General features: G+C 34.5%; 1 protein-coding gene across 1 annotated transcript in view; it reads left to right on the top strand.

Annotated features, from left to right (window-relative positions):
* Smp_137480 (serine esterase, putative) overlaps positions 1–19,528 on the top strand; it is a gene marked incomplete at its 3' end in the record, with an annotated part of 44,863 nt that overhangs the window by 13,611 nt on the left and 11,724 nt on the right. Inside the window, exons 5-11 of the mRNA XM_018790981.1 lie at positions 1,768–1,900; positions 5,455–5,504; positions 6,814–6,957; positions 7,967–8,040; positions 10,172–10,635; positions 17,371–17,785; positions 18,963–19,520. Of these exons, the coding sequence (XP_018645773.1) occupies positions 1,768–1,900; positions 5,455–5,504; positions 6,814–6,957; positions 7,967–8,040; positions 10,172–10,635; positions 17,371–17,785; positions 18,963–19,520 (1,838 nt within the window). The remainder of the gene's footprint in view (positions 1–1,767; positions 1,901–5,454; positions 5,505–6,813; positions 6,958–7,966; positions 8,041–10,171; positions 10,636–17,370; positions 17,786–18,962; positions 19,521–19,528) is intronic.

Below are 19,528 nucleotides of genomic sequence, written 5' to 3'. Positions count from 1 at the left end.
TTTGCTATAAATATCGAATTTCGAAAAGGGTTTTGATCTTGTCTTGTATTGTATCCTCAACAATCAGCTAAAAGCATAGGACTTCTGTGTTATGATTTTCAGTGCACATTGACTAGGTTTATCTTTGAATTTAAGCGATCTTTCGAAAACTGCGACTCTCTTTACACAACATCATTTTAAAACGTGTACTGCTTCACGTCTTACATCACCCCCCTATCTTTTTCGGCAATAATCCCCTTTACAATACTCCAGCTCTACAACCTTGACTACGGTCAAAATAATATCTATGATTGATATGGGACACCGTCTCTTATAACGTTATTTTCACAATAATCGTCACTTAGTCATAATCAATGTACAACATTTTACGAATGTGCATCAGTCTCAGTTGTCATACTATATCAGTACAACACGATTAAATGAACAAGTTGAGTAAAAATATTGGTAAGACAGACTAAACATTGAAGGATAGGATTTGAAAACTAGAAATAAATTCCTTAATAATATTGAAGGTCAAGAATTAATTTTGGGAATTGACTAACATGACATTTTTTACCGTTGAATGACCACTGCGGCTAATGACGATAAGCGTACCTGACTTCGAGAACATGTGGTTTGTTGTTATTATTATTACTATTATTGGCAAAGTGTTTTACGTGCTAACAGTTTCTGCAAAAAAAGTATCTCAAAAATACTTATGTTCTGTCCAACTGTTAAGCACCGTCGTCGTACAGAATCACTTTTATTCCTTTGCTTATGTAGTGTTCAAATAAAATCCCCATTTCATCATTAATTGAAGTATTATAAACTATCCGTTAGAAGAGATACATTACTAGGTGTTATACATTAATTTTATTTCAATCTACGTCAATTCATGTGTAAATTTAACCAATAACGCTATATTCCAGGCCGATTTCATAATCGCAAACATTACACTATTGAGATATTCATTGCAAATTAACCCCAGTTACTTGAAAATCAAATAATCTAACTGTAAACCAACAAGCCAGATAGTTTTTTCTTGAATTGCAATACTGATAGAATGCAAGGCGTTATTCCTCAGTGCTATTTAAACGTCTGACTTCTTGCCTTCTCGCGCAGGTGTTGTTTACGCAAATGAAAGAACGAAAAACAAATGTCCGACTCTTTAACCGGGTGACTGGACATAGAGGATCCACCTAGGGAAGTTGGAAAACCCTGATTCCAAACCAATGGTGCATATGGGCTCCAGAATCCTGAGAGAGCGAATGGAGTATGAACCGTTTGTTAGTCGTCGGTTACTATGGGACTTCATCTCCTGACGTTGCTTCACTTTCTTGTGGATTAGAAGTCTAGATCAAAGGATCGGGGTGTGGCCCCTTAATAAAACCACCTGCTTCGGTTTGGTTGCACGGGCAGTATCTCAGTACTCACACAAATAAAATGATTTGTGTGGTGCATATATATTTAGTGTTTTCTTGTGCCAATGTTTAAATAAATAAATAATTTAATTAAGCTGTTTTTTTACTCTTTGTAGAAACAACTTAAATTAATTTGCGTAACGTCAAAAGTTTTGATTGTTTTTCAATGAGATACCACAAATATGTTTTTATTTTATAATTAACAATCTACCCCGTGCTCAATCTATTTGAAATTATTAAATCAAACTCTGGTAATGAATAACCCTCAATTCTTATAATTGATGTTTGTTTTTAATTATCAAAGTTTATTGTGTTCATAATTTCATCTAATGTATTGCCTCATTAACATTTTTAAAATTTATTCTAGCCTAACAGATATCATTTTGCACGTGCTATTCATCGACATCTCTGTCAAATATTATTAGCGGCAAGAGAATCTATGTTGTTATTTTGGCGTGAAAGTCTTCCGTACTTACCTTCAAATGTGAAACCACGTATTGGTGAGTTTCTTTTGGATTTTCATTATTAGCTATCAGTTACTTTTTTCCCGTATATTTTAAATAAAGAACTTTAATAGTTTATATAATACTAATTAATGACTGACCATAATAACAACAGAGACGATTAGAGTATCATTAATAGTATCAGCGCGTGAAGTTACTAACTGTTGATCTGAGCCGTATTTGTAGGTTCAGACTACTTGGTTGTGTGTCCTCGTAAATATAGTAACCCATGGTTGGATGCGTTGAGTAATAAGGCTCTGAATCAGCCGCAGTTGCACAGATCCGTCCACTCTCTTTCCCTTGCCTTATATTTCAAGTGTTAAAATTATGCCATATTTTTCTTATCCTTCGAATTCATCCTTCTCAAATCATATCGTTTATCTTCAATCTTTTCTACTGATACTGTTACTAATTATACTATTGAAGTATTTGTCTGAATAACTTTACCTAATAATGCTGATAGAATATATCAAATTGAATTGTTATACATATGTACCAGGTTCTATGTTGTTTATGACTGAGTACTTGACCTTTAGAGGTGGAAAGTAAAATAAAAGCCTTATATGTTATTTATTGAACTTTTCATCATTTACTGTCTCCAATAATGAGTTCGACATAGTTTATGCTGTATACTATCCATTTGAATTTTTTTCAATAATTTACATTAAACTAAATTCTTTATTACATCTAAACTCATTCTTGTACTTCATACAGAATATTGAACGTTTGATTATAATGTATAAATTCAAGGTTATTTCCTGTACACCTTGCTGACGAGTGCCAAGTAGCACGAAACCCGGGTCCAGAGTTTCCTGTTGACCACCTCCAACCACCATCTTATCTCAACAAAGTGCACGCAGTGTCGAGCCACCTAGACTAGTGGCCACATTGCAACTTGATCGATAGCATTCGATCAGCACTAAGAAGGACTTGACACGCGTGACATTGATCACCACCTAGTGATCAATCAATTGTGATCAAAGTTATTTCCAAATTTCCGATTAAATGTCTTTCATAAACTGTCTTGTATTCAACAAAAGAATGATATGAATTATTTAGGACGAAAATGCATTTTCTTTTTTTTTAACTACATTTAAGCGTTTTTAGCATAATCATAAAAACGTGACTTATAATGATTTTAATACTGAAGTAGTAAAATGTAACTAGTAATAACATAGATTATGTAACGTTTGTAGTATAAATAAAGAAAAGATTTAATTTTAGTGTATAAAATTAATAAGATACGCAAGTTGAATTATTGTCTTGGGAAAAAATTATGCATGAGAGAACGAAGTTAAAGGGATACGAAAAAAAACAATTCAAAGGAAGAAAATTCTATAAATATGAGAAATAATTGTAATGCTTTAGTTCAAATGAATGGATTATGTCTAGAAATGTAGTCCGTAACTCACATTTCCTCCTAGTTGAGGCCCATTAGTCAGATATACTTGCATCCCCAGTATTGTCCGTAGTGGGACTCGAACGCAATATCTTTCGCTTCTAACAATGACTTGTATATACACTGACCTCTTGAGTCCAGATAGTCACTAACGTGTTCACTGAGTATGAAAGTGTTAGTAAAGGTTTGTAACTTCCGGGTTTTTTTATTCAGGACTACAACTGACCAGTCTCTTCTAACATACGTGCTTCCCGGGCGGACTGTCTCGACATAATCCTTTTTTTTTGTTAATAATAATATAAACGTCTTGTTAGTTGGAAATGTTGGCGAATATCTAGATGCAGCATCTCAAAAGATTACAAATGTTCGTTTGAAGTGAACTATGCCAGATTGGAGTCCCATTGTATGCAGCAACACTGCAATCCTGGCACATCTGTCTGACAAGTCCCATATAAGATAAAACGTGCATCCTGGACCTCACTGCTAGCCAAAATCTACCTATTCCAGGAAACCTGGCGACAATATGGCTATAATATAAACAATCATCCCAGTATGACTATATGCCGTAAAGACTAACTGAACTTTAGTCCTGAATATCAACAACGGAATAATTCGAAACCTTTCTCATTCCGATGTAACATATTTGGGACAAAGTATAGAAAAGTAATGGATATATTTCGTTTTCCTAGAGTTTGGATTTTAGTTCACACAACTAAGTTTTTATTGTTTTGAAAAGCCTAATACAAACATTTCAATAATAACACTATATCTGTTCATGGATCATGTGTTTTAAATTACTGATATCAATAAAGTCAAATATTTCTGATCATAATTTTTATACCGTGAAAAATCCTTCTGAAATAGTATATTTCCAATCATCAGTTACCATCGTTTCTCTCAATAACTTGGGTTTTAAATAAGAGTCTGTTAAACTACACTGTATACTTGATTAGGGGAAGTTTATAAGCTTTAGTATTGACTAAATAAAATTGCCCAATTCATTAATTGCTTTGTATTTCAATACTATCTCGAATGAAATATTAAGTATTTCAGTTTGAATACAGTGTATTAACGGGTTGTAATTATTAGCTAGGAACATTTGTACCATATACATTTATTGATGTACGAAATGTTTATGAATACAGTGTGGTTATTGAACTTTGGAACTAACTTAATACTTCTAATTAATTATTTATATGCACACAACAGTCAATTGACATTTGTGGTATATACTTTTCTACTGTTGTTATCTATTCTGGTAAGTAATCATAGCATAATTGCATGAGAATAAAACAAATAGAGTACTGAAAACCGATGGCTGTTAGTCTTGGCGATATATATATCCTTCAGTTTAATATAGCTTTTATGTATGAACAGACCATTAATCAAAGGTTAATAGAGCTTGATTTCATTGTAAGCATCTAGAAATCAGTACTTAACGAATAAACAAGATTTCGAATACCATTTTCAGTTGTATGTGAGAGAAAACTTATTATCACTCTCCCTTACGCAATAAGATTGATTTTCTCTCATTCACTGAACTTGTATCACATTTGCTCCTTTTAAACGGTATTTCATCGGTAGATTCTCACTGCTCACTTTTCATCTTGTTAATTTTCTCCTGATGTGGTGATATGCAGTGTGGCAACTTGAACAATGTCCTATACTGATAATGAAAAGTTTTAAGTCAAATAAAAGCAGTTATTATAACGTAACCCCCAAATGAAAACGTGGTGTCAATCCATGAGATTATTGACTGTCGGTCTCGGCAGCTTATATAGGTACCTATTACCTGGTTAAGGTCTGCTCGATACTCAGTCATCGTGGCCCAGATTCTCCCACTCTTCATCTTCTTCTTGATCTTGAGATCCAGTATTCCTGTATACATACCGTCTCATTTTTGTGTTTTCGAAATATATTTTCAATTTTCAGCTGCTTCCGACGTCATTGATGTCTAACGATTTTGAATCCTTTCTTTTCGAAACTTTTTAAAAGAATTCATATCGTCGTCTTAATGTGACATAACAGTATGGACCAGCACATACTTGCGTCAGGCCCTACGTTGATCATAAGTGACTGACTGGCTGACATTTTAAGTCTTTATTTATTGTGTTTGTCTAGTGAATAACTTAATTTTTCTTTGAAATTACAGAACCTGTTGACTTTCAAAGTAAATTGGATTCACTTGTACAAATAGCTCAAGTGAGTTTCAGTAATGTAGTTGTCATTGGTTAATCCTTTAAAAAATTTACCGTTGACTGTCTTTACTAGGTGACTGTGGACATATTAATATTCAAGTCTAACGTCGCAGTGCTCCAATCGTAGTAATGTGTTTTTATCTTGTCCTGGATATAAGTCCAAGAATATATGTTGCTGACAAATCCAAATGATAGCTAGAACAAAGAAAACACCATTTGTCCCTTGGTATCAATTTACCATAAAATTCTGTTTTTAAATTATCTATTTTTTTATAAACTGTTATGAAAAGTTGCAAGTCCTTGTCATCTGCTTTAAAACCACGCGATTTTACACATTATGTTGGCTGTCGCTCCAGTTCAACAAGGTTGTTTGAACATATACATGATTATAAATAAAAATAATATATTTGTAATATCCCAATGAGTAGAAAAGTTAAATTTCCTGACGTCTCGTGGTTCAGTGTAAGCCACTTGTTTAGGGAATACATAACCAAATTGTTAGAAGTGGCCTACACTGACTCACGAAACGTCAGAAAATCTAATTTTTCTACTCATTGGAATACTATAAATAGATTATTTTTATTTATAACAATTTACCCAATGCTCAATTTATTTGTAATTATCAAGTCAAATCTTAGTAATGGTACCTATAAACACAATTTATCACTGGATGATGGACAGTGTCATACTTGTCTGGTTCGCTAGTTCTCATAGAATTTTCACGATCAGTTCACTAAAAGTTGAAGGTACTCTTTGCCAGAGATTGCCAGCTGTCTTGAAATCGGAATACAGGTTTTCCTGTCGACCAATTCCAACCACGTAACAGCAAGACATTAAGTCGCCATTGAACGAGAGTGACTTTGTACGACAATTTGACTGAAGATAAAAATTTCGACAGTAGACTCCTGAATCTGTGTCTGAATGATGATAAACCGCTGACTCCCAAACCCGTGTCCTTATTTCGCATCAATGTCAGTTATTGTTTTGAACTGGTCACGCGTCTCGTGATATTAATAAGTGGCTTCTGAGTGACCCTTGTTTTCAATAGTTCATTAACAGATATCAGTTCGTCATGATGAATGTCTTCAAAATATAACCGAGTATGTTGTATTCCAATTTGTAACCGTAGAACTTAAGTGAGGATTTACTAGAAGAAAGTATTCTAAGTTCCGTTTTACTGTCGATGGTGTATACTAATAAATTCTACCACACATATAGCAGCTTAAACTAAAAGTCTCAATTCATTGATATTTCTCACTCCACTTTCACAAATTTTCTTCTGAAGTCAAGTTATTATTCTTCTGTTTTTACAGAGCTTAGAAACCGATGATGATTTAGCGAATCAAATTTCATTTGATGTTGCTCGTCTCTCATCTCAAAATACTGTTCTATTTAAACAACTATGTAAATCTGTCACCTTACAATCTAAACTGGCTGCTTTTTTACGTCGAAGGTTTCATCAAATTCGTGTAAGTCATGTTAATTTTTATCACTGAATTTGTTGTGCTCTTCACTACCTAGCACTTACTGGATAATCCATTTCATTCTACTTGATGTCGTCGACGATAACAATAAGTTAGAAACAGTGTAGTGTACACTTTAAAACGTAAAAATTGATAGTGTCGAACGTATGGAATCATTAATTCTCACATTTTAAGTTGTATGTGGCAGTCAAATTGACCGTATTCCCAAACACTAAACCTAGACCCTTAATCTTGAAATAAACCTTAGCCTGGTGAATGAACTAATCAGATACCATGCCTTGTATTTTCGAGTAAAATTCATTTATTCATACGGCTAAGGAGCAATTTCACATTATAGCTAAATTCCAGTTCGTGATTAACACCTCAACCCTCAACCTCCAACCTTCACCCTAAATACCTAACACTGACTAGGAACAGTGTGAACTTACAAATCTGTTTGAGTTCTTATAAGGCTTTGAGAAGATGAACACTTTCTAACCATAAGTACGAGTTTATATGTCTTTTTTCCGATTTACAGGCAGATTAACCTGTCACATATATCAACAAATGTATTAATTACATAAAATCAGTCCACACTGCAATACTATCCAATTTTGAAGACTGTTTACTGATTGGCTAATTGGAAATCAGTCGCAGTTGTTTTAATCTCGTCCCTAAAATAATAATACTTCTACCATAAAAGACAACACGTGATAACTCGGCTTTTGAAATGTCAATCTCTGCTTGTCATTCGTATTAGTTTTCGTAAATTAAAACTACAGTATAGTTAAGTGCTTGCTTGGTTTATCTTAACTGACTTACATAACTGATTGTTTAGAGCAAAAAACATCCCATTTAGTTATCAGGTACTTTTAAGAATACAATTCATCTTAAATGTAGATCTTCTCCAATAGGAATTTCAATGTTGTCATTAGATTTCATGCCTTGTGTTACATCTCTTTCGTTTTTTCGTTTTTTTTTTCATTTTTGAAAAATAATTTAGATGAAACGATTGGCTGAGGCATTTTTCTGTCAAGAATTATCACTTGTCAATTTACTAGCTATTTATGATTCAAGGTAACAGATAATTTTTGTCTTTATAAAGCTGATTTTACATTATTTACGTAGTATACATCACTTTTTTTCTCAATTTGTATAGTCGTAGTGCAGCCGTAAATCAATAGTTACCAACAACCAGCCCGTAGTCATTAAGTCACAAAATCTTACTCTTATGTAGTTGTTTAGGTGTGGACGATATGCTAGTACCATAAACCCTCATTTTAATCGTGTATTTCAAAGATGAATAGATTAATATGTATCTACAAAATAATTCACTATTATACAGTCTTGTTTTAAATAAACTCCACTCTCGTACATGTGCATTTCGCTTCAAGTTGTGGCATCCCCATTAGGACAGCTAGATGACTTCATTACCTTATGATAACAACGTTGTGATTATATTTCGCTTGTTAGAGTGCATTTAGAACAGGTTCAATTGGAATTTTGATTTATTCACATGACTTAAATTTATTTAACTAATATTGATATGAACTAAATGTCAGAATAGAAAATACTTTACTTGTCAGTATGCAATCGGTCACCTGTATTGGTATATAAAATGTGACTGAGTGACCGACACTCGAAAAGATTGAACTATTGACTTAAAACTTCTAAACGAATGAGAGATCAAACTACGAAACAACCAACCGTCGAAAAAAGCTATTCTCCCCTTTAGAAATATGGTACACTCATAAAAGTAATTGTAGCATATAGTTTTTCAGATTGTGACTTTATTATCAGGCTTACTTCTTGTCCTTCCTATCATTTGCATTGCTGACTACTTCGTAGCAGTAATAGGATTAAATTGAAATGTAAAGTGTTGCTAGTGTATTAGCTTAATACATTTCAAATAATCTTATGTTAAACAAACAAGCTGAACTAGTGATCACAAAGACGCGCTAACACACACTAATGATATGTGTCATACAAAACCTAGAGAAAGGAAACCAAATGTCTGACTCTTTAACCGGGTGACTGGACATAGAGGATCCACCTAGGGAAGTTGGAAAACCCTGATTCCAAACCAATGGTGCATATGGGCTCCAGAATCCTGAGAGAGCGAATGGAGTATGAACCGTTTGTTAGTCACCGGTTACTATGGGACTGCATCTCCTGACGTTGCTTCACTTTCTTGTGGATTAGAAGTCTAGATCAAAGGATCGGTATGTAGCCCCTTAATAAAACCACCTGCTTCGGTTTGGTCGCACGGGCAGTATCTCAGCTCTCACACAAATGAAATGATTTGTATGGTGCATATATATTTAGTGCCTCTTTGTACCAATATTTTTGTGTTTAAATAAACAAATGTCTCATACTTGAGCGAAACAGCTATCTAGTGCTTCCTGGTTTTCAGATATTGTCTAGCTAAAGTCAGTTAGTTAATTTATTCGAGTTGTATAATTATTCACATAGTTGTGAGCGGTTTCTAACATAAAGTAATAATAACGAGAATAACTGTTGAAAACCAAGTAGATTGTAATTCATTGATTTTGGACTTCATAGCTATAGAAGATATTACTCTAAGTATGAAAAATATCAAAAGATCTTATGCTCAATTCAATATGAAATATTGTACCATATCTTACAATCGTTGATTTTGAATAATAAAGGTGTTATTTCGTCAGAAAAAGTAAATTACATTAGGTAGCTGCCGTGTCTACAAATATTAGTTCAATTATAATATGGTACCTCTATCGAGTGTACACAAAAATCGCAACCAAATAGTTAAAGATGTCAGGTGGTGACTAAGCTCTGATTCGGTTGAAACGACACAGATCTATCCGCTCTCTTTGTCCTCGTCTTAAAAGTATGAGTTTTAAGATTATCTTTTACTTTTTTCATTCCACGATTTCATTCTTTTTCCTCACATCTGGTTGTGCATATTTAACTTGTTCAATTAGTACTGATACTGTTACTACTTTGTATTCTTTAGCATTTGTCTTGATAACTTCATCTCGGTTTCGCGATGAAGTATAACAAGTTGGATCGTTGCCCATATATAGGCCATGTTCTACATTGTTTATGGCTGATTGAGTTTAAACATGACTTAGAAATTTTCGATTACGTTGTTTGATTTTACATTATTTTCATACAAGCTTCATGTTATTTTGGTGCTTAAAGATTTTTCTAAGAAATTTCCATATTTCAGTGTTGTAGGACATGAATCACTTGCTAATGATGTTCGCCAATCAGTTTATTTTCAAAACCTCCCAACCTTACCAGTTACCTGTCGTGAGTTAGACGGTGATGTTACTAATCTACCTATTATCTTCGAAGACATCTTCTTACCACATAATAATAATAATAATAATAATAATAATAATAACAATAATAAGACAAAATCATTGAATTCATCTCAATCAATTAATGGTAATACTAATAATGGAATATATACAACCAATACACCAAAAGCAAAATATACATCAATGGAGTTGTTAACTCATAAATCTTCACCTCCAATTGATGATGATGCATTTACACCAATGAAATCTCGTTCGGATGATAATGAGTCCGGTATTTATATGGAAGAAGACGTGGTGGGAGTAAGAGTAGTATCAAAGACTGCAATTAAGACCAAGTCAACTGACTTATCTAGCTGTGACACAATGCCAGGTAAATGAATATAACCTTTTTCATTTTGTGTCTTGTTTTCTCCCTCTACTATGCATTTTCCACCATTTTCAAGTGCTATGATGACTGAATGGTTAAAACAGTAAACGTTATCTTCGTCTTATCCCCACGTTCAAACTTCTGTCCATCTAATTTAGTCTGAACTGTCGAGTGGTATCATCTAGCGCTTACATAAATTATGTAACTTACAATCGAATCTAAACGAGTATCGTCATTTCAACCAACTAATGTGCATACTTTTGTAAACAAAAAGATATCTCTTCTGAACTAGGGCTAAATGACCTCTTTTTATTTTTAATCAAATGTTAAGAATAGAACTCCAGAGATAAGTTAGCTAATCAGCCTGAGCAACTATGTTACTTCTCACCGTCAAATCGCTCATCGACCAAGGGCAACCTTAGGGGAATAAATAACTCATCCTGAGTGTAAGGACGGCTCGTTGGTGAACTATAGGAAGCCTCAAGAAGGCCGGAAAGAGCCGAAGTCATTCCATCCAATCACTGCTGGGGGAATATTCTAGAATGTCGACGTGTAGCTTCCCCATTGAATGGATAAGAATGACCCCTATGTGCCTATTGGTTGACCGAAATGATGATTTACATTCAGCCAATAACTATAAATACATGAGATTTCTGTACTATATTTTGACACTGATTTGGGGAATAAACTTCCTACTTACTAGTCTTCTGTTTTCTCTCGTGCGACGTTGCGGGTTCTATCGTTCAAGTAGTCTAGTAGTTCGTGGCATAGTGAGAAGCAAAGCTCTAGATATAACACAGAATTTCTCTTGTTGCTTAAGGTGTTCAAAAGGCTATGTTTCTTCAACTATTTAAATATGTCACACTGTAAATCAATCTGTCGAATCAAATAAATATTAACTTTCGAAGCATGTATAACGATACTGGGTGAAGAGGAAAAATATTGAAACTGTTTGACATGATTGATTTAACTGATGGTTCAACATAATCTCCGGCTAAATAACCTCTCTTTGGGTTATGTACTTGTTACATAAAAACGTTTCAATAACTATAACTTGAACATGGTTCCTAAAGGTTTTTGAGTGTTTTTTGTTTGAACAAGTGATGCTTATGTTGTGTTTACATGCTGTTGTCATGGTAGCTCCAATGGTATCCTGACATCATATTTTGTTTACTACAGTAATAAACAGCATATATATATATATATATATATATATATATATATATATATATATATATATAATGATTTACATAATCTTTGATTTCCCATAGTGATGATGTTACTTATGACGCTGTGAACGCAAAAAATACGCTTTCCCATCCTATTTTTTGGCAACGCCTTCCTTTAGTTTAGGTTTTATTAGTTTTTGGAGACTTGTTTTTATAAAGGGGAAGTTATAAAAGATATTTGTTTCGGAAAATTTTATACATTCGATACGTTATGTACACATGTGGCTCTTCAGTTTAATTGTTGAACGAATTGGTCTCATCAGCTGAACTCATTTACCAGGTACACATCCCTGTGTTTGGATTAGAGTCACATCCTTATTGTTAGAGCTAATGATGGTACATGTTTGTCCAAACTGAACTAAATTAAGGTTGAAGGTTAAGACTTAGTGGCTAGAAGTCGAACACCCTAATCACTACTTAGTTGTAATGTAGTTTCAAATTAGCTTCCGTCATAGGCACTGAATTAAATGAGATAATAATTGGAAATTACTTACGTACTTACTTACGCCTGTTACCTCTCGTCGAACGGCATAGGCCGTTCATCACCATTCTCCGTCTAACTCTGTGCTGGACAATCCTTGCCAGTTCCTTCCAGTTGCTACTCATACTTTTCATATCCGCTCCCATTTCCCGACATAATGTGTTTTTCGGCCTTCCACATTTCCATTTCCCTTCACGATTCCAAGTTAGGGCTTGCCTCGTGATGCAGTTTGGTGATTTCCTCAATGTATGTCTTATCCACCTCCAACGTCTTGTTAGTGGGACATAGATTGGATTAAAGCATGTTTTGTGCATGATGGTGTTGCTGCGCGCTGATTGGCTAATTCTAAATCGATCAGCCCGGGCATATTATTGGAGAAAAATCTAGAAGCTTCTTATGTATATACTATAAATATATGAACGTTATTCAAACTAGTGATTGCTGTTCACTTACTATTGTTATTTTGAATACAATTTGATTCCTGTTCAACGTGTTCTGATTTGGGGTCTTGTCGAGTGTCATCGTATAAGAATACTAAGCAATAGGAATAGCTGGGTCGTTTATATAGCAAAAATACAATTATAACACGTCTTTTCCTAATTTCTTCTTCACTTGGAAGCTGGTCTGTTCTCTCCCACAGTAGGCTGTCAATGATGGTGTCCGGTCAACGGATATTGAGTATCTCACGTAGACAACTGTTTATAAATACTAGTACCTTCTTGATGATGGTTGTACTAGTTCTCCACATTTCAGCTCCATACAGTAGGGTTACCTTGACGTTCGTATTGAGGACTGTGACTTTGATATTGATTGACTGTTGTTTTGAGTGCCATTTCTTCTTCAGCTGTAGTAATGCTGTCCTTGCTTTGCCAATCCTCGCCTTCACATCTGCATCCAATTCTCCTTGTACATCGATGATAGTACATCGATGATAATACCCAGGTACGTGAAAGATTCCACATCTTCCAGAGTTTCTCCATGAAGTGTGATTGAGTTGGTGTTTGCTGTGTTGTATTCGAGGATCTTGGTTTTTCCCTTGTGTATGTTGAGGTTTACTGCAACAGCGGATGCTGCTACATTAGTTTTCTTCGTCTGTATTTGTTGGTGTGTATGCGATAGAATGGTCATATCATCTGTGAAGTCCAAATCGTCTAACTGGTTCTGAGATGTCCATTGTATTCCGTGCTTTCCCTCAGGTATCGAGGTCTTCATAATCCAGTCAACCACCAGTAGAAAGAGGAAGGGGCAGAGTAGACAGCCTTGTCTAACTCCTGTTCTCACTTGTAATGCGTCTGTCAACTGTCCTCCATGTTCCACATTGCACTGTAGTCCGTCGTATGAATTCCATGTGTTGGTGATTTTCTCAGGTAAGAAAGTTTGTGTGTGCTGCTTTAATGTCCGGTGGATTCATTGGAGTTTTTGTTAGTATCTCCAAGGAAGGTTGTCCGCGGTACAGCAGCATCTCTCTCGTATGTAGCCTGTGCTATCCACATTGGGTCCAATGGGTTTCTCTGATTCCAAGTACTGTCAAGTTGTATCTCCTCATTTTCGTTGCTATTCGACTGGTCCCCCAGTTCCCCCACACTGTCCGGACGTTCCATGTACCTATGTTAATTGTTTCTCTGGCTGTCAGAAGAGGCATCGATCTCGTGACTTCCGAAGAATCTCTGCTTTCACCCTGAGGCGTCGTCATAATTCTTCTTTCAAGTTCCAGGACAGAGTTTAAATTGTTTAATTTGTTTAATCTGGTTGATGTTTTTCTAGCAATGTTGTCTTCTATGGGATGGGGTTACCGACCCCATGCCCAACCCACCTTCTTTTGTGTGGTCTTGGGACCGGCAGTAACTGAAGAAGAGCTACAGACGGAATTAAATTGGAAATTAAGGAATATTAAATATTTGTTTCGTTTTTGTTCTAAACTAACTAAAGAGATATTAAAAAAGGTTCCTGCCTATCTTTCGTGCTACCTCGAAGAAATAGATTTAATACCCGTACACACACACTATCCCTCCAGAAATTGAAACAAAAACTTACATTCCTCGAGACAATCGCATTTATCTTTTAAGCAATGAGTTAGCTTCTGGTATCTCATATTTACAATTTCATTCAATGCCCGTACTATAATTCGTCAATTGTTTCTCACTTCATTTATTGTAATCGTTTTAGACTGTTAGGATTTGATGAAAAGATTGTTTTCTGTTTCATTATAAGAAAAACAATAAACTTCCTGTTACCTTAAAATCATTTTAAAAATTACTGTAACGTTGGCATAATGGTTCTACCACTTGAGTTTCTATCATTCACTAACACAATTAAACTACACTTTACCTACCTCCTGTTAGACAGTTAAGTAACATCCCTGACCCACACATGTAATTTGTCTACTAAACAGTTTAAGGAGATACAATAACTTTTTTATGCACTTCTATCATTTCCACTTTACTTTACAGAGACTACACTTAGACTCTACCTCTTCTATACCAAGTATTCTACAGTACTAAATATTGGTCTATACTTTTCTTAATTTTTCTATAAAAGTGTGTTTTTTTTTAGCTGCACGTGTGTAAGGATATTACAAGTTTATAACTAACCTTTCAATTGATTTCCACATGAGTAACCATTTTGCTTCTATTGTAAATGTCCTTATTCTTTTTATCCCACTTTTACATCAGGTATTTCGTCTAGTTATGCAAAAAATGTATGAAACCGGGATGTCAATAAAAACAAGGGGTGTAAGAATAAAACAATAGCATTATTGGTTGGTACGTTTTGTATATCCCTTAAAATCTACAAGTGTCTGAAATAGCATTCAACAGAGTTATTCAAAATTAGATTCATCCTACCCAAATGCCCTGGTACGACCGGGGTGGGGAGAGTCAGCTCTTTCTCTCGAAATGCTTTCACACGACCACGCGTACATAGCCACTAACAGAGAAGCTCTACCCACCTCCTTCTCGTGGTGAGGGTGTTGTTTACGGAATTGAGAGGACATTAAGCAGATATCCGGTGCCTAAACCAAGTTGGTAGGTATGGAGGATCCACCTGAGGGAGTCAGTTAACCGCAATTCCAAACAAATTTAGCACATGGGCTCCAGATTCCTAGGGGAACAAACGGCTTATGAACCCATTGTTAGCCACCGGCTACCATGAGCTCGTATCTCCTAACGTTGCTTCACTTCCCTGTAGGTTGAACGTTCGGGTCAAAAGTTCAGGATGTGGCCCCCTAAAAAAACCGACTGCCTGCTTTGGTTTGGTTACCCTAAGAATATCCCAGCCAACACATGAATTAGACGCATATATAATTTGTTGTTCATTTGTACCAACGTTTATGTGTTTAAATGAATAAATAAATTCAATCAGCTACCCGTTGATTGGAACTCGAAAATTATTCTCCTTAGAAGTTCTGACTTGATTACCCCAAAACATACGAGCGATTCGTCGAAGATATCTATAATCGAATGATAGTAACCTACAAACATTTTCTCTTTATAAACGCCATTTTTTACAACCATAATGTAGAATAGAGTGAACCATTACACATTAATCTCATCCTTTCATTGTCATCGGTTATGACTAGAATAAATTACTGCTGTTAGCTAAGGTTGACCATCGCCTTAACTTTACAGATTTCAAACTCTTACCAGAAATACAGTGTTAATTAATCAACTCAAATAAATATGATCATCGTAACTCAACTTAAATGAATACTATTGTTCTTTTTTAAATGTACCGTATCACTTTAGATCAAACAATTTTCGAATAAATTGACTTCTGTGTTTTCTCATGACAAATTTTTTTTATATTCATGATTATTATTTACTATATTTTCAAACACTAACATTGGTATAAGGAGGAACCAAATATATATGCACCATACAAATCATTTCATTTGTGTGAGAGCTGAGATACTGCCCGTGCGACCAAACCGAAGCAGGTGGTTTTATTAAGGGGCTACATACCGATCCTTTGATCTAGACTTCTAATCCACAAAAAAGTGAAGCAACGTCAGGAGATGCAGTCCCATAGTAACCGGTGACTAACAAACGGTTCATACTCCATTCGCTCTCTCAGGACTCTGGAGCCCATATGCACCATTGGTTTGGAATCAGGGTTTTCCAACTTCCCTAGGTGGATCCTCTATGTCCAGTCACCCGGTTAAAAGAGTCGGACATTTGTTTTTCGTTCTTTCATTTTCGTAAACAACACCCCCGCTGCGATAATGAATTTAAACTATTGATTACATATGTACTTCAATAATAACGGTGAACGTATGATTAGTAGGAGAGAAATATGAGTTGGGATAGTATTAAATGGGCATTCTACAAACCAAATAGACGCCTTGAAAGTGCTGTCATGAATTCAATTATAATAAGCCTGGATTAGACATGAATAAGAATTGTATTCGAGTTACCTAACAAGTTTTCCTATTTTAATCAGAACAAATAAATATTGATTCAACTGTACTGCCATTTAAATGGAATTAACAATAACCTGATTTAATCGGATATAAATTAAACTGAATTAAATAGCTATGAATTATATAGATTATAGAAACGAATGCAATCGACGGGACTGATACTATTCGGTGGTCTTGGAAACATATCTGCAATCACGTATATATAAAATTATACATATATAAAAATTCGTAAGCAGGTCACATAGATGTGTACACTATAAAAAATGGAATCATAATTGTCTGTTAGAATGAAAAATGTCTGTTGGCCACATAAAAATTCAACCTGATTAGTAGGCCACCTGATCATATACTTAAAAAAACCGATCATGTTATAAGCATCGCAAATTTTGCATGCCTCCTCATAGTAAACTAAATTACTTTTTCTACATCTACATCAGAACTAATGCATGTCTATAGGGACATTTAATCTGTACTAACAAAATAATTCACTTTACACTTCTTATTTACAGTTAATAAAAAAGAATCTACACCTATATCAAACTATATATATCCATCAACTTCATCAAACCATCCTTCAAACTATCAACTTCAAAATTTTTCTCATTCAAGTCCTGATCTCTTGACACCATCAACATCATTACAGCAAATTCATGTAACAACTAGACCAATTTTTAAACCATTTCTTGCTACAGTTAACAATGTCACAACCCCACAACTCTTAGTTAATGGACAATCTAAACGCAGATTTCACTTACCTAGTAACCATAGTCGGAAATTTCATTATTTTGACAAGTCACGTGGACCTAATGTTTTATCACATTTAAATAATAATAACTCAAATGTTAAATTAGTTGGTTATCGTTCTATTCAACCAGTAGAGGACAACGTTACAATGAATCAATATTCTGGTTTATCTGACAATCGTCGTAGATTGACTGAATCCTCTTTAAATATTGATTCCGATATAAATCATTGTTCATATTCTTCTATTGGCCTACGTCCTATCGGTGGATTGGCTATTCGAGAGTAAGTAGAATAATGTTTTGTTTGTTATTTTATTCATGAACTATTACATCAGATTGAAATGTAAAATTTGATATTTGTTTTAATGATTTTCTATACTAAAAGTGATAATTATTTTCAGTGTTCCTATCAAGTTCTTAGAAAATTTCTAGCTCTTCTTTCTGTAATTGTTGACTGATATCCATTCGAGAATAGAACTATTAAGACACAGTCAGTTCGTTGATCAACCATTCTGTCTACTTTCATTTTTAACGTTGAGATTTGTCTACTTAATGGAAATAATATATCAATTTGGGAATCCCATTATTGTAGGTTATTTAACGAATCACTTAGACTAAAGGTATTACCTTCTGAGAAATCGCACATACTCATTGTTGCCAAGTACCAACTGGAATAAGACCTAAGTCTATTGTTTGCTCTCAACAATCTCCAATCACCTAGGATATCGATATAATCCACGTCATGTCTAGTCACTTAAATTAATGGTCACAATACACTTCTATCACCACAAAAGGATTAGACAAATATGACATCAATAACCACGTCAAGGAGAGTTGTAATTTATTTTCTAAACTTTCGTTCACACTTATTCCCATATAAATGAGTACAGTTTGTCGTTATATTTTGATCCTAATACACATTGAATATTTCCTGTGTTAAAGAAGCTTATGTATTGCGGGATTTATATTGTTGTGAGATTATCAATCCCCAAATTATATGCCATACCACAAACACATTTTATTTATTTTCATAGTTTACATTCAAGAACAACTGAATTTCAATAAACAACCACCGAAAACCAGATAGTATTGAACTGCCGTTCAGTTCCACTATGCAATTAACCTTTAGACTACTCAGTAAGCATCCAATAGTTTACATTTCTAGCTTCAATTCACGATATTACTCACCTAGCTTTCACCAACATTCTCGGGTAAATTACCTCTCATTCGGCATAGTTAGAAACTACTGGTTACTACTTCCCATTATAGTGAGACCGGAAATTTTTTGGTCGCATCCCTCACGAGGAGTCGTACATAAACATTTTGGGGTGTCTTACACTAGAACTAAATAGCTACTTTTTTACTGATTTTCTGACTCAGGTCAGTTAGTGATGTATACTATACAACTCAACAATCTCAGCAAACTCATGACACTAACCTTATTTATTTTGATTTTTTAGCATGCGTTCTCGTTCCCTTTACAATTTATCACTTAAATCACCTCAAATAAAAAGTACCAATTTAGAAACGATCAATATAAATAATAGTTCATCAAAATCTACATCTTTATCTATGTTGAATATTTCAAGCGAACTGAACGATACACCATTGTTGCAATGTTCAACAAACAATAAAGACAACAATATTTTAAATTCAACTTCATTTACGTCATCTACAAATTACACCAACTCAAAGTTGTCCAATCATATTAAATCTCATGAAGTTATTGCATTAGGCACTTTAAAAATACCTCCAACAAAACCACCCGGTGGATGTGTACCATCTGAACACATATCTGACGAAACAGATTCCCTATTGCCGTGTAATCATCTTTACAAAACTAATATTGGTAGCAGTTCTGTTTCCCTACCGAATATTCCACTTTCATGTATAATTCCAAGAGTAGTTTCAGAAGGATGTCTTACAAATATTTCATCAGTAGATCAATTTTCTTGGAGTAAATCTCGAAGGCGAGTAAAAGTGCGAAATCTTAAAAGAAATCATATGCTTGCTGCTAGGTATGTTG

Source organism: Schistosoma mansoni, assembly GCF_000237925.1.
Source record: "Schistosoma mansoni, WGS project CABG00000000 data, chromosome W unplaced supercontig 0115, strain Puerto Rico, whole genome shotgun sequence".
In the NCBI taxonomy this organism is placed as follows: domain Eukaryota; kingdom Metazoa; phylum Platyhelminthes; class Trematoda; order Strigeidida; family Schistosomatidae; genus Schistosoma; species Schistosoma mansoni.
This window is presented reverse-complemented; position numbering and strand designations above follow the sequence as displayed.